The sequence below is a fragment of the Lutra lutra genome, chromosome 8 (genome assembly GCF_902655055.1).
Source record: "Lutra lutra chromosome 8, mLutLut1.2, whole genome shotgun sequence".
Classification (NCBI taxonomy): Eukaryota; Metazoa; Chordata; class Mammalia; order Carnivora; family Mustelidae; genus Lutra; species Lutra lutra.
The window spans coordinates 93,007,897-93,023,126 of record NC_062285.1 but is presented as its reverse complement, the minus strand read 5'-3'; the positions used below and the strand labels follow the sequence as shown (position 1 = coordinate 93,023,126).

General features: G+C 40.3%; 1 protein-coding gene across 4 annotated transcripts in view; it reads right to left on the bottom strand.

The window, feature by feature from the left end:
• Positions 1–14,248, bottom strand: part of LEMD3 (LEM domain containing 3) — a 78,580-nt gene extending 64,332 nt beyond the window's left edge. For 3 of the 4 annotated variants that reach the window (XR_007129555.1, XR_007129556.1, XR_007129557.1), the window contains exon 1: positions 12,689–14,248. Coding sequence is in view for 1 of the 4 variants with exons in the window: in XM_047742502.1 (XP_047598458.1) it covers positions 12,689–14,210 (1,522 nt within the window). In the remaining 3 variants the exon portion in view is untranslated. The remainder of the gene's footprint in view (positions 1–12,688) is intronic. The other variant, XM_047742502.1, reaches the window with a different exon arrangement.
• Positions 14,249–15,230: the final 982 nt, after the last annotated feature.

The window sequence follows — 15,230 nt, the reverse complement described above, 5'->3', positions numbered from 1 at the left end:
AATGTTTATAGCAGCAATGTCCACAATAGCCAAACTAGGGAAAGAGCCCAGATGTCCATCGACAGATGAATGGATAAAGATGTGGTATATATATGCAATGGAATATTATGCAGTCATCAAAACCCCCAAAATCTTGCCATTTGCAACAACGTGGAGAGAACTAGAGGCTGTTATGCTAAAGGAAATAAGTCAACCAGAGAAAAACAATTGTATGATCTCACTCATACATGGAATTTAAGAAACAAAACAGAATCATGGGGAAGGGAGGGAAAAATAAAACAAGACAAAATCAGAGAGGGAGACATACCATAGGAGACTCTTAATCATAGGAAACAAATTAAGGGGGTTGCAAATTAAGGGTTGCAGGAGGGGGCGGGGAGGTGGGATAACTGGGTGATGGACATTCAGGAGGGTACATGTTGTAATGTCTTATGTATTACATAAGACTGATGAATCACTGAACTTTACCTCTGAAACTAATAATACGCTACATGTTAACTGAATTCAAATTTTTTTAAAAAATGAAAAAGTGTAAGAAAACGTAAAAAGTCAAAAAATAAATTTGCTTCCTCACCCAACTCCCACAGAAAACGAGCCACAGTGCTGAGGACCCAAAAGTTAAACCAATACTGTATCAGTACTAAAAAAAGACACAAATTTTAAACAGGCTTCTATGGGCTAGCTTAAAAAACAGTATGTAAACATTTCCAAGTTCAAACAACTATTTTACACATGATCTGGAAGACAACCCATTCAAAAATTAAGGACTGCCCATTTTTTCCTTTTGGAAGTAAACAGCTTGACTTTGTGAGCAAACGTTCTCTAGTAATCAGAATGTAGTTCTTTAGTAGTAGTAGTAGAATTTATTCAGATTCATTAAGGAGATATTCTGTGTTTTTTTTTTTTTAAGAATTTATTTATTTGACAGAGAGAGATCACAAGTAGGCAGAGAGGCAGGCAGAGAGAGAGAAGGAAGCACGCCCCCTGCCGAGCACAGAGCCTAACTTGATCCCAGAACCCTGAGATCAGGGCCTGAGCCCAAGGCAGAGGCTTAAACCACTGAGCCACCCAGGTGCCCCTCATTAAGGAGATATTCTTAAGTATAAATCTACCATAAAATAGCACCTTGTAAAAGAACTGAGATAGTTTTTACAATTGAAAGAGCATGATGAATAAGAGCATCCCAAAATCTTTCTCAAAAGGCAAGATACTGAAATCCTTAAAATTTTTCGTATTGGCCAACAAAAGCTTTATTAGTCATTCTGTTTTCATTTTTCTAAATAGGAGCTAACTTTCCCTTATCTCTTGGGACAGTCATGCGACAGAACCAAAAGGCCCTCCCTCCCTCCCTCCTACATGTCTAGTCTGAAGAGCTATACAAAGCAGTTTAACAACAGGAAATGGTCAGAAGAATATAAAGGAATATTCCCAATAAGAAATGAGTGAGAATTTAGGGGACATCACTTCCGCTTTAAGCTAAGAAGTCCTTTATGCCACTTTATACCATCAAACATGGCCATTTATCCAGGGCAGGTAGGTGAGAGATTTAGTTCTGCCACTGTTCTGTTATTTCTAATTCACTGTAGTGACTTACGATTTAAATACTCCATATTTGTACTATATTTCTATTAGACAGCTCTGGTCTAAACAAACCACATCTTTGATATAGTTTCAAATGGGAAATGGGATGAAAATTTCATTAGGTACTTCATATCAATGATATAGGAGATTGAGATCCTAATGCACTTTAAATTCCTTATAACTTAAGTAGCATGATTTTAACATCCTGCTTATCAAATCCATTTTATTATTCTATGCCCCCCAATCTCTCGATTACCACCATTCAGTCTATTGCCTATTCACAGGGACACACCTTATCTTCCCACTTCTGCAGTAATAGTGTCCATGGCATCTTACAAACTCGCTGAAAAACAACATGTGAAAGGTCATCCTTCTCTACCAGCTGCACACATTGTCTGTTCTTCAGATAATGTTAACAGAAGCTGACTCTAAAGACCTATCTACATTCCCAAGAAATTTCTTCGGTCTCAAATTCACTACTATATTTTGGATTAAAGCAACATATTTCATCTCTGACTCTCCTATCAGCAAATCAACTTTCTAATGGTCAAAAAGAGTAAAATCTCATTTCAAATTGTGCTTCATTGCCTATTAAATTAACATAACTGCAAAAATAAGAATATTCTTTTTCAGCACCCAGAAATAAAGCACTAACTAGGTAATATAAAAAGATGACTCCTTTTATCTCCTCGGACAGCTTGAGAGTAAGCTTGAAAGATACTGACAAGGATTATAAATTTAATGGACTCTTCTATTACTTATTAACATCACTGACAGGACATGTCATACACGGTGCTGACCACGTGTTGTTTAAGCAGACTACTGTAGCTGGGAAATTCTAAATTAATGTATTAAAAATACAGCTATGTATCACTTCAAATTTCTCCAAAGCACTTTCATAGACATTATCACCTTAGTTTCCTACAAAGGTCATTGGTTAGAAGTTGATTTATTATCCCCTAATTTGACAGATGCAAAAGCCAAGGCCCAGAGGTTCCAAGTGACTTACCTGCCCAAATAAAGTCAGTAGGTGAAAAAAGATGCATAAAAAAATCTACTGCCGCCTAATGGTTAAGATTGTGGACCCTGAAGTCTGATCATGGGTTCAAATGGCTGGCTCCAAAACTTAGTAGCTGTGGGATACTGGACAAGTCCCCTGTAACCATATTCCACCTACATTTCAGTTTTCTCAGATAATATTAGTAGCTCCCCTCATAAAAACTAAGATAAGATGCCCATACATAGAAAGTTCTCAATAAATGTTTTTATCATTTAAGGCTTTAGAATTTGAAAGATGGAACATTTGGAGACATGTTTTTAAAACAAGACTTTTTGTCATAAGCATACGAATACTTCTAGAACATCTTGTACTATAATCATAAACACTTCATACTGATAACATTTTCATTTTTGGCAAATTCATTCTTCATGTCTCGTCCTTTTTTACTTTTTAAAATATTTCTAAAAATCTGCAAGAAATGGAACTATTTCGTTTGTATAGCGTACACATTGTGGTAAACACATTGTGTTTACACATTGTGGTAAACTTTATTATAGGGCATACTCATATTTGCAGAAATTAATTTTTCACGTTGTCTTCTAAGTCACAATATGGTAACCAAATCTCAATTCTGGGGGCTATTTAGTACATAAATATTTTGGAGAAAGAAGAGAATGCCACCATGATGTGGGAGAAAGGGAGACAGTCTATATATCTTGGCAAAGAGTTTCACTCCTATAGTTCTAGAAAGTATATACTCAACTTCTGATATTATGTGGCACACAGTAGGTGCTCAATAAGTAATTTATAAGTGGGTGAATGGATGAATGAAGAAGATAAACTTAATTGTGCTTCAAGTAACTAAATCTAACAAGACCTGTCTGTGATATCATGGGGGAGGTACCCTTATAAACCTACAAAGTCATTAATTAGGTTGACCAATGGTCTAAACCATAGCCCAGGGGCTAGAAGAAACCATTATTCTAAGATTCGCCCTCCCCCTAATTAATTTCAATGACGCTCTCTAAATGGAGGTTTAAAAAAGTGTATCTAGGTGAATTCCTACAGAGCTTCCTTTGTAAGTGTAAAGTGCTTTCAGGAATTAGAGACAATCAGCAAATTCCTTTTGTACATATACATATAAAAGGAGTCCCTAACTGCAAAACATTATTAATGTTCTGCTATGTGTTAAAATGCTCAATGCTCCTAAAGCATTTTTTTCCTATTCATGTCACATTCAAGGCAGGAACCAATTGTTGGTGCATAGTCATCACTCAGTTCAGGACAGCTGAACTAAACTCTCACATAATTTTGCACCCAAGCCTTGTTTCTAAACGTTAGCTTGCCACTTGATATCATTTTAAGCAAAAAGCTATAGCCATTGAGCAATAAATCTGCTACCCAGATTAAAAAACAAAAACAAAAACAAAAAAACCATAGTGTAATTTTAAATCTATACCTTTAGAACTAAAGAAAAAATTAAGACAACATAAAAGTAATACATTATGGCTTCCACATAATGGATCTGTTATCTTATTTTCAGACATTAGTATCTGTTAATATAAATTTTTATAATCCCTTTAAAAAGTTAATTTCTTTAGAAATAAATTTTCAAAGGAACGATGTCAAACATGTAAAATTTAACTACATCAAACAAGCATTAAAACCTAAACACTTTCTTCCTGGTCAACTCACTTAATAATTTTACAGTGTTGTTAATAAAAGATTATTAACTAAATCAAGATTTTTTTAAAAATGAGGCTCAGGTTAAAGCATACATTATTAAAACAGCAAAGTCAAGGTTATTGTTCAACCGCACTGCTACTGGTTCAATTTAAAATCTTTCAAAAATAAATTCTGAATATGGAAGTCAAAATCTAAAGTTATCAAACAATTAACTGTCAATAATTTCCACAATTAGTATGAGGCTGCATTCCCAAATTAAATGGTAGCTATTTTTAGTGCAAAGTAAATGTAAGATTAAAATAAAGATTATCATAATTTTCATAAAGAAATCACTATTACTTGTTTACCACACTTGTAGAAGGAGATTTCCAATACTTGAAGGTATACTTCATTTTTAAACTACTTAAAAACTAGATTAAATCTCTCTCTACGCTGATGTTATAAATCTCTTTGCAGTAAGGTTCCTTTTACTTATGTAAAATATTTTTCAGAGGTAAAGTTAACATAAAATAATTAATCAGCAATAAGAGGCTAGTTTTAAAACTTTACAACTCTACTGAGGAATCATGAAAATATCTGATTTTTAAAAGTATCCCTGAAATTACAGAATGGATCATTTCCACTGAAAGAAATATAAGCATAGAAAAAACATGTATGAATTTTTTTTTAAAGAAGCAAAAAATGGGAGAACAAACATACAAAAGATCTTTACATCTTAAAAATGGAACAATGGAAAAACGTAAGTTTTAAAGTGGTATTGGAAAATCAGAAGACTACCAGTTTTAGACAGCAAATCTTTCCTTTTGGGGGGGGTCTTTCTCGGACTTTTTAAAATTTATTTTTTATTATTATTAACATATATTGTTTCAGGGGTACCGGTCTGTGATTCGTCAGTCTCACATAATTCACATGCTCACAACACACATCCTCCCCAATGTCCATCACCCAGCCCTACCCATTCCTTCCCACCCCCTCCACTTCAGCAACCCTCAGTTTGTTTCATGAGAGTAAGAGTCTCTTACGGCTTCTCTTCCAAAAATTAGAAAGAGTGTCACGCTTTATAGTTTTACATATCATTTATTATAGTTTGCGTTATATTAGAGCAGATTGGCCCACTCATGTATCAGTGAATTAATGAATTAATCTAAAACCTTAAGGATAGTCTCACATGATTCCTAATTGTCACCTGAGTACAGATTTGTACCTCATTGTCCTAAAGTTGTTAGATTTCATAGATTATTCCTGGCATTTCTAGGATTTCATGCATTAATCTTCTTCACCCACACATTTATCTTTCATAATTTTCTGGATAACAATTATGGTAGAGAACATATACACAGTCCTCATGTACAAAATGCCTCAAGAAGGCTGAGTAACAATTAAAATTGTCCAGCGCAGTGCCTGGCACATAATGCTACCTAGGGTTAGCTGCTGTTACTCTTATTACTTTGTGTCATGTATTGAGCCAAGTACTCTACATGCATCATTCCATTTAATTCTCACTTAATTCTATTTTACAGATGAGGATACTGAAGTTCACAGTGGTTCAGCAACTTGACTTTAACAGAAAAACAAGGGCCAATATTCAAACCCAGGTCTGCCTCCTTAATCCAAGCCCCGATATCTATGCCAATCTTCCTCAAACTAGGCTCTCTGGATATATCATGGGGAATTCACATGTTTTCGCTCTGATGACTTTTATTTTAAATTATACTAGAGATAATTTTCAAATGAAAGACATTTCCACAGAGTATATTTTATTTAAATCATCAAACTGGTATATACAAACTTCTGGTGTTCCCAGGAATATTCTCCAAGTCCTAGAATATTTTTTTCCTTACAAAATAGTCAACTTCGAAAAACTTTAAATATAATGTTCAGCTTTCATTCCTCAAGAATGAGGGAAACAACTATTTTTCGAAATCCTTACGCCTACTTCATTATACACACCAAGTTTTAGACTAGCCACTTGTTCTAGTCTAATTACTTGGAAAAGAATATATTTTTTTTAAAAGCAACTACAGGGACGCCTGGGTGGTTCATTTGGTTAAGCATCTGCCTTCGGCTCAGGTCATGATCCCAGAGTCCTGGGATCAAGCCCCACATCAGGCTCCCTGCTCAGTGGGAAGTCTGCCTCTCCCCCAGCTCATGCTCTCTCTCACTCTGTTCCTCTCTCTCAAATAAATAGTCTTTAAAAAAAAAAAAAAATCAACTTGATCATGTTAGTCCTCTGCTTAAAAACCTCCATGGATTCCCACTGTTCAACCTACAGAATCAAGTCCAAATTTGGAAACAGAGCTTCTGATCATTTGAGGCTGATCCAGTTCACACTGAACTCGCCCCTTTTACAAAAGGGTGGCACTTATCACCTAATACTGATATACTTCTTAACCATTTTTGTGACTATTTTTTTTGTGCTCTGGGGACCCTCGCCTCGGAAGACTTAGCGAGTGTACTGCAGAACGCATTTGCCTGCCCAGGTGGGCAGCAGCGTCGAGGCTGTGGAAAAGAAGGGAGGGGGTTCTGGGCTTCTCTCTTCCAGTGTCTGCCCCCCATCCCCGCCGCCGCTTTGTGTTGTGCTTGTGGTTCTGTTGCCCTCCTTCATCTGTTGCTATTTTTGTGATGTCTTCCTTCCCTGCCTCCCATCTCTGCCTTTTTTAAGTGGCTCCTGGGGGAAGGGGTCTGCTCAATTCTCTCCCTCTCCGCTACTTTTTGGAAGGAAGGAGGGGTGGCAGAGATGTGGTGATGGGGGTCTTTTTTTTTTTTCTTGCTTCTGCAAGAATGAGATTTCTTTTGCAACCTTCCCAGTACTAAGTATTGTTAGGTACTGAGTAGGTAATCAATTACTGAGTTGATGATGAGTTAATCAGTGCATGTAAAGTGAATATCTGATATGCGATCATTTTCAACAAATATTTATGAAGGAATGAACTTGTGCCAAGGATACTAATGTGACTTGGGTCTACTGAGCAATTCCCCTACGCCAGGCTAACAATACAAAAAACTTTACATACAATACCTCACATAATACTGAAAGCCACCCTGAGGCAGGTATTATCATCCTCATTTTTTTAATATGAGGGAACTGAGTATCTTCTAGTAAAGTCATGGAACGGGTGTAAGAGAGAAATGAGATTCAAATCAGAGATGAATGTAAAGCCTGGGCCACTTACCAGTGTATTCAACTCCTCTTGTGGAACTATTTCTTCAAGGAACTGTAATCGAACTGGCACCATGGACGGACCCCATTATAATACTTTATAATAAATGCTGTGAAGGATGTATAAGATCCTGAGCAGAGTTTGAGTATACCCAAACTCCTGGGTAAAGAGTATGTGGAGTCAGAGAAAATATCCAGAGGTGGATACACTTTTAAGAATGAATAGAGGTTCAGAGAGGCAACCTTCCCAAAGAAGGGAATAATGTGCGAAGGCATAAAGGCATGAAATTTTATGATATATTCAGTGAACACCAAGCAGTAACCAGAAAACTCCAATTTATCCAGAGAGTAAGTGGTAAGATGAACTGTTAGGAAATGAAGCTAGAAAAAGAAGGCATAGTCAGAACATAAACAGTTTAGCCAAAGAATTTAGATTTTATCCAATGAGTAAGAGAAAGAGAGTGTATTACTGCATTTATATTTTAGAAATATTGCTCTGGGGACGCCTGGGTGGCTCAGTTGGTTGGACTGCTTTCGGCTCAGGTTATGATCCCGGAGTCCCGGGATCGAGTCCCGCATCGGGCTCCCAGCTCCACGGGGAGTCTGCTTCTCCCTCTGACCTTCTCCTCGATCATGCTCTCTCTCACTGCCTCTCTCTCAAATAAATAAATAAAATTTAAAAAAAAAGAAAAGAAATATTGCTCTGGCACTAAAAATGGATTGAAGAGCTACAGCCTAGAAGCAGGAACACCTGATAGAAGACTACTAAAGCAGATCAGGCAAAAGACTAACTCACAGCAACACTGATGGAGAGAAAAAGATTCAAAAGACCTATGGAGATAGAACTACAGGACTTAGTAACCAACTGGATTGCGGTTTTAAGTTTGGTAGGAGCATGAAGGGATGGAAGAGCTCTAGGTAAATTCAAAGTTCCTAGCTTGAGTCCTGGGTAGATGGAAGTGCTATTAACTAAAACGGAACAGAGCTGGGGAAACAAGGCGAAAGGAAAGCCAATAAGTACAGAGGATGGGTACTTCTCGAACACCCAGAAGAAACTGTCCAATAAACAAAGAGCTAAGTCTAGAACTCAGAAGAGAACATTTAAGGCAAAAATAAAAAATCAGGAGGTATTAGCCAGAAACTATACAAAAGGATAGAACCAAAGACAAGAAGAGTCCTAGAGACCACCAATATTTAAAACACAAGACAGACATGAGTAAAAGAAAACTGGGAGAGAGTATTGATACAAAAGTCTGGACAGAGTTCCAGGAAGAAGAGAGTTATCACTGAATTGAACGGATCAAAGAGGCGAAGCTAAGAACTTTAATGCCTCTCTTACATTTGGCAATTGAGTAACTTGTGTCTTGAAGAAGAGGTTACAGAGGAATGGATGATAACGCTAAACTAAATGGGTTGAGTGAATGGCAGAAGCAGAAAGATACCAATCTTGGCTGAGAGGACAGTAACAGCTGGAGGAGAACACAGGGTTGAAGAACATTTTCAGGGTGGCAGAGATTTTAACATTTTTATAGAATGTTCTCATCCTTTCTAGGGACCAGGGGAGAGTAAGATTTTTAACTTATGCCTTGTACTTAAATTACTCATCATACAAGGTTAATTGAAAAAATGAGTCACAGGATAGGTATAGTATAACATCACTTTAAAATAAAATTCTGACTCCTTTCTGTGGCTCTCAAGGCCTACAGGTCCTTTATGAACTGGCCCCCTGCCTACTTCTAACTTCTTCATATACCATTCTCCCTCATTCACTATACCCCAGCCACACCAGCCACTCTATTCTGATGCTCCAACTTGCCAAGCCGGTTCTTGCTGGAGAGTTTTGCCCTGGCTGTTACTTCTGCCTGGAGTGCTTTTCTCCCTGTCAATGGCTAGTTCCTTCAAGACATTCAGGTTTCAGTCCAAAGGTTACCTTCTTGGAGAGGCCTGCTCACCTGTAATATTCCATATTCTTCTATCCCCGGCAAAGTTACTATCATTAATTGTGTTAGCAACTATCGCTCTCTCAAATCCTTATTTGTTTACTTGTCCATCTCCCCTTCCCTCTCCCCATCCCCCAAACACTTAAAATGGTGCTTGGCACAGAGCAGGTACTCTATTGTATGTATTTACATGAAAAGCATTAAGAAAGTTTTGAGAGGTATTATCTGAACTTATTTATACCAGGGGTGAATGGGAGACTAGAAGGTAGAGGTATACAATACCTATTCATTTTTGCTTCATAGATCTCTACCCAAAATTTCTACAAAAAGCATGCCTTTCCTAATTGGAAAACAATTTTTATTTAATGACCACATGAACCCAAGACAGTCAATCTATTCTGCATCTCCATTTTCTCTTGTTGGGTTGTCATGACCTGCTCTCACTGCAGGCTGATCCTTGAGACAGTACAAAGTTAGACTCTTAAACCTTGAAGCTAGAGAGAACTAAGGGATCATCTACTCCAACCCCCTAGTTACACAGATTAGGAAGTAGAGACTCATAGAAATTTAACTAATAAAAGCAATCTAATTAATAAAACAAGGGTATTGGTAAAAAATGTTCAAAGACCAAATGATTTAAGAACTATTTAAAAGGCCAATCTGTTAGACGTTACCCATAACTTAAATGACAACTAATAAAGCTTACTAAGCTTACTCTCATAAATAACCTACAATCTTCTGGTAAAATTACTACTCAAAGCAAAACTATTTCTTTAAGCACACCATTTGACCAATGAACCCTATGGTTAAGCTCTGGTTAACCATTATACTATGACAAAGGATTCAGAATACATAAATATAGGGAGTGAAAGTTATTCACCGTTAGGTGTGCAGACTAACTGAATTAGCAGGCACGTCTTTCCACCAGAGTATTCAGTAAATCAAATATACAATACAGTTAAGGATTCATTACACTTTGATTCAAATTTCTATATCAATGTCTACATTGTATTTTTAATGGAATTTAATAAAAATTAAATGCTGAATAAGAAATCCACTACTAAATATTTACAGAAATTACTTAACTATTTCTCTTAACATATATACCATAGTTTACCAGGAATACAACAAATTTTATCTAAACTTTGAATAATACCACTTTATGGTTATTTAATAAACTATCTCAAGTGATCCTTACAACAACCCCATAGACAGCAGAAATTATTACTCCTATTTAATATAGAGGAATGAGATTTCAAAGGTTAAGGAACTAAGTCATTTGGACAAGTCCTAGGACCCAGATCCTCTACCTCTTAGCCACTGTTGTTTCCATCACCCAAACTACTTTACTTTTACCATGTATTAAAAAATACAAAAAACACAATTTCTTTCCTCCCACATTGGTGAAGGGGCTACTTAAAACCTAGCAGTCCTATCCCTTTCTATTCCAACCAAAATTTTCGTACTTTAAGAAAACAAAACTCACTCCTCTTAACAGTGAGTTGAAAGATGTGACAGTCACCTTAATGGAGAATTGTGCTCATCAGTAATAATAGTGTCATTAATTTATGTGAAGTTTACTAGTTTAACTTCTAGTGTGACCTTATTTCTTGTTCTCCCAAATTACTTGAGACAGAACACAATGTATCACTCTTGCTCCCAGGGAGCAAGTTAAAGTGAGTGCTGGGTTTCAGGCCTTTTCTTACTCCTCTAATTAAGCAATAGAGTACCGAACTATTCTTTGATGATCTTAGAAATGGCTATACCCGAGTCAAACGTTACACCATTCTAATTCCTACTCTTTATGTAAATCTGCTAACTGCACATTGACTATTTTGAAACAAAACAAACAAAAGTAAGGCTAATTTTATAAACACAAATCCTAATAAAATGACTTCATGCTGGGTGAAAGGGTAGGACGTTTCAGGGGGAGTGGAGAGAGGGCCCTAACACTGAGAAATTTTATCTTCAGCAGTCCATCACACACTACATCTACTTTCTTTCAATCTGTGTAGGCATCATTCTAATCGATATCAGCATCATTTCACTGATAAGGAAAGGGAGGCTCAAACTCTTGCTCACTCCCCCTTGCTCAAGATACTCTAACCACTCTAACCTATAGGAACGCTCTTGCTCGACTCAAGACCTTTCTTGCAATTTCTGCCCAGAGTGCTCTCCTGTCTCCCTACAATGCTGTCTCCTCCTGCTTCAGATCTTACCTCAAAGACTGGCTACTCTCACTATCTCTAAAGCAGCATATACCAACTATTCCATCCTCATTTCCTTCACAGAACACAAAATGATCTGTACCTATCCTCGTGTTGTAGGACAGAAATACTCTGATTTATCACTGCTGTATCCTTCTATCCTACAGCACAGATGATGAGGCCAGCTTAATGAATGAATGAACACACCATACCTGCCCACAGTGTTTTAGAGCAAGTAAATGCCAGGGCCTAAAAACCGGTATCAGATAAATGGTAAACCCCTGCCCTGCCCTGCGCTGACCTACCACTACTTTTTCAGGGGTATGAGGCAAGATGCTTTGGCCTGGGCAATACTTTTTTTTTTTTTTTTAATATTTTATTTATTCACTTGAGAAAGAGAAAGAGCGAGCACAAGCAGGGGGAGACAGAGAAGAAGTGAGAGGCATACCCCCGCAGAGCTAGGAACCCAACGAGTCCAGGGCTTGAGCCCAGGACCCCAAGATCAGGACCCATCAAGGACACAAGCCAAAGGCAGGCACCAAACCATGTGAGCCACCCAGGCGCCCCCTGGGCAATCAATTTTGAGCTGTGTCTTCCTACCTTCTATATTCGTTTAAAAAAAATACAGAAACTATAGAACTACAGAACTTAATATTCCAAAATATTTAACTGCAATTTCAAGAGCTCTTACATTGCCTTTTAGAATCACAACTCAATTTGAAAAAACATCTATGATGTCCCATAACAATCAAAATACTCCAATACTGTTAAGTAACTGCCATCTGCCCACAGTTATTTAAGGCTAAAAGGAAAATTTAAGTCACACACGTAAATGCATTTTACTAACAGACTTGTAATATTTTGCTCTTTTATATGATGTTCTGAATTCCCCAGTGGATCATACAGAAAATTTTTAAAAGCAGGCATGGGATTATCGCTCTGATAATGGTACTAATGTTCTTTCTTAAAGACAACACTAATGCACCTGATCTGCTGCCCTGTCGCTATTAAACATGTTCTTGCAGAGTCTCCTGGTGTAAATGCCCAGGGTGGTTACAACAGACCCCTAGCAATACCCCCTTTGTTTCCTTACCCCACAGGGTTCAATACTTACTGCTGAGCCCTCCATCCTCGGATACTCCTGTCCCTCTCATTCCTAGGTAAGTCAGTCCCAATATTAGGAAAAATAAGCAGGCAGCAGTTAAGAGAAACATCGACAAGTAGTGGGCACTGAAACCCCCTGCAGGGGACACCTCCTCCCGTTTGAATTGCTGGAGAAGTTCCTCCTCGGGCTCGGAAAGCTTCGGTTTGTTGTATGTGTTCTTCAGATAGGTATGATTGGCGCCCGTATGATTGGAGTGATTGATCCTGAGTGAACTAGAGGCAGCCACCGACGCACCTGGAGGGAGGCTGTTGGAAAAAATCCTGGGGGAGTCCGCACCGAAGGCCCCACTGCCGATATGATTATTGGTTTTAAGAAGGGAGCCTGTGGACGAATCCAAGGTTGAGTCCATGTCAGTCAGTGGCGGGGGCAGAAGAGGGGCCAGTTTCTTAGCGTTGACACGGTACCTAGGAATGGGGCTGGAGTCCAGGGGATCACACCCTCCTCCCTGCTCCGCCGCCGCCGACTCTTCGAGGTTTCGGCTCCTGTCTAGACTCCCCGCAGCCGCCGCCCTGTCATTCATCTGGATGCCTCCCCCTCCCTGAACTGAGGTCTCCAGCCGGCCGCCGGCAGATTTAGCAGTCAGCGAAGAGAGAGGCTTACTGTGGCTCCGCCTGGGCCGATGCCGGGAAAGGGAGTCGTCCTTTAATACCTGTCTGCTGGAGGCCACGTCGTCGTCCTCCTCTTCCTCCGAGTCCGAATAGTTCTCCCGGCAGCTGTAGGGGAGAAGCCGGCTGCCGTTCACAGTCCGGCTCGCCCACAGCGGCTCCTCGGCCTCTGGGTCCCTGTCCTCTCCGTCTTCCCCCTCCTCCTCCTCGTCCTCCGCGGCTCCATCTCTCGCCGACGGGGTCTGCAGCTCGGGAGCCGCCGGCCGCCTGGCCCCCCACCACGAGTGGGGCTTCCTGCGCTCGGCCGAGTTGCTGTTAGTCACCTCGCTGGCGGCCAGGGGCGCCGACAGCGGTTTGAGCCCGCGGTACTGGAGCGAAGCCCGATCTTTCCTCCCACCGCCGCCGCCGGCCTGGTCCCGGGGACTGGCCTCCACGTCCGACTCGTCCGAGCTGAAGCCCAGCAGCACTTTGCTGCCAGCCGTGGGGGCGGCCGAGGTGCCCCCGGGCCCTCCCAAGGAGCTCTCCGGGCCCGAGGCGGAGATTCGGCCCAGGCCCCCAGGAGTCCGCAAGTAGGAGAGATCGCCCGAGACTGGACGGACCCCCAATCCCGGGGCGGCCGCCGCCGGTCCCGCCGCCGCAACCGCGGCGGCTGCCGTGTTATTGTTATTACTGTTCCGCGTCTTGTTGCCGCGGCCCCCAGACCGGTGCTGCTGCTGCTCTTCCTCTCGAAGCTTCTTCAGCTTCTTGAGGTAGACCGGGCGGGTGCTCTCCGTCACTGGGCCAGGAGACAGGCCGTAACGGCGGAGCTGAGAGAAAAGCTCCTCATCCGAGAGCTGCTGAGGCGCCGAAGCCGCTGCCGCCGCCATCTTCTCTCCAGGGTGTTTTACAAGCTCCGCGCTACCGGAAGTGACGCGCCGCCCTAGACCCTGAACTAGACCGGGCTGCGTCGCCCTCCCAGCGCCACGGGCGCCTTGGCCAATGGGAGGCGCGGGAGGAGCTCACCTGAGCGGGAAAAGGCCACCTGAGCGGCGCGCGGCTCCCCAGGCGGAGAGTTTTTTTACTCTCTCACCTTAGGAGCGTCACCGCACTCTCAACCTCTTTTCGGTCGCCTTCTCCCGCTGTTCTCTGTCTTGCCCTTCCAAGTGCCTTTCCCTGGAGCTGCCTCTTCCTAAACCACACCTTGACCTCTTCCCAGGTTCCTGCCACCAGACAGTAATAATTGAAAGGAAATCTGCCTTGAAGTTCAAGGCATTAGTTTTCTTGCCACCCAGTTCCCGAACCTAGAAAGATTAAAAGAAATCCTCACGGCCAGACTAGGTTAGCAATTTCTTTGAGTCCTGATTTCTTTTCACTTCGTCTTTCCGCTTGACTTACAAAAGAAAAAAAATAAAACGAGTTTCTCTCATTGCTCTTTTTGAGGAGCCTCTCCTCTATTACAAAGAAAGGAGAGAGTAAACCAGTCCCAGCACAATTTTCTTCCAGAGTAATGGCTATTCATTCTTTAGTTGGTTGTATCATTTTTTTCCCCTTTTAAAATCTCGTAACCTTGATAGATGGTCATTTTTGTAACTGAAAGCATTTATCATTTGCGTCACTGTGTGACTGAAAAAAAGACAATGCTCCATCTCATTTCCCTCTTAGTACTTTTCCAACCTGTAGTTATTAATTGTTAATAATTTTTTAATTTTTGTTAGTTATTTAATTATTTCTTATCTTATTTGAACTGTAAGCTCCATGAGCAGAGAAACCTAGCTTCTAATATTAGCAACTTTATTCCTGTGATTCTTCATACTGGAAGTTCGATAAACATTTGTTGAACTAGTTAATGAATTGCAAAGCTATGATAGTATGAGATGGTTGTTTTGACATGGGAAAAGTGGCAAATG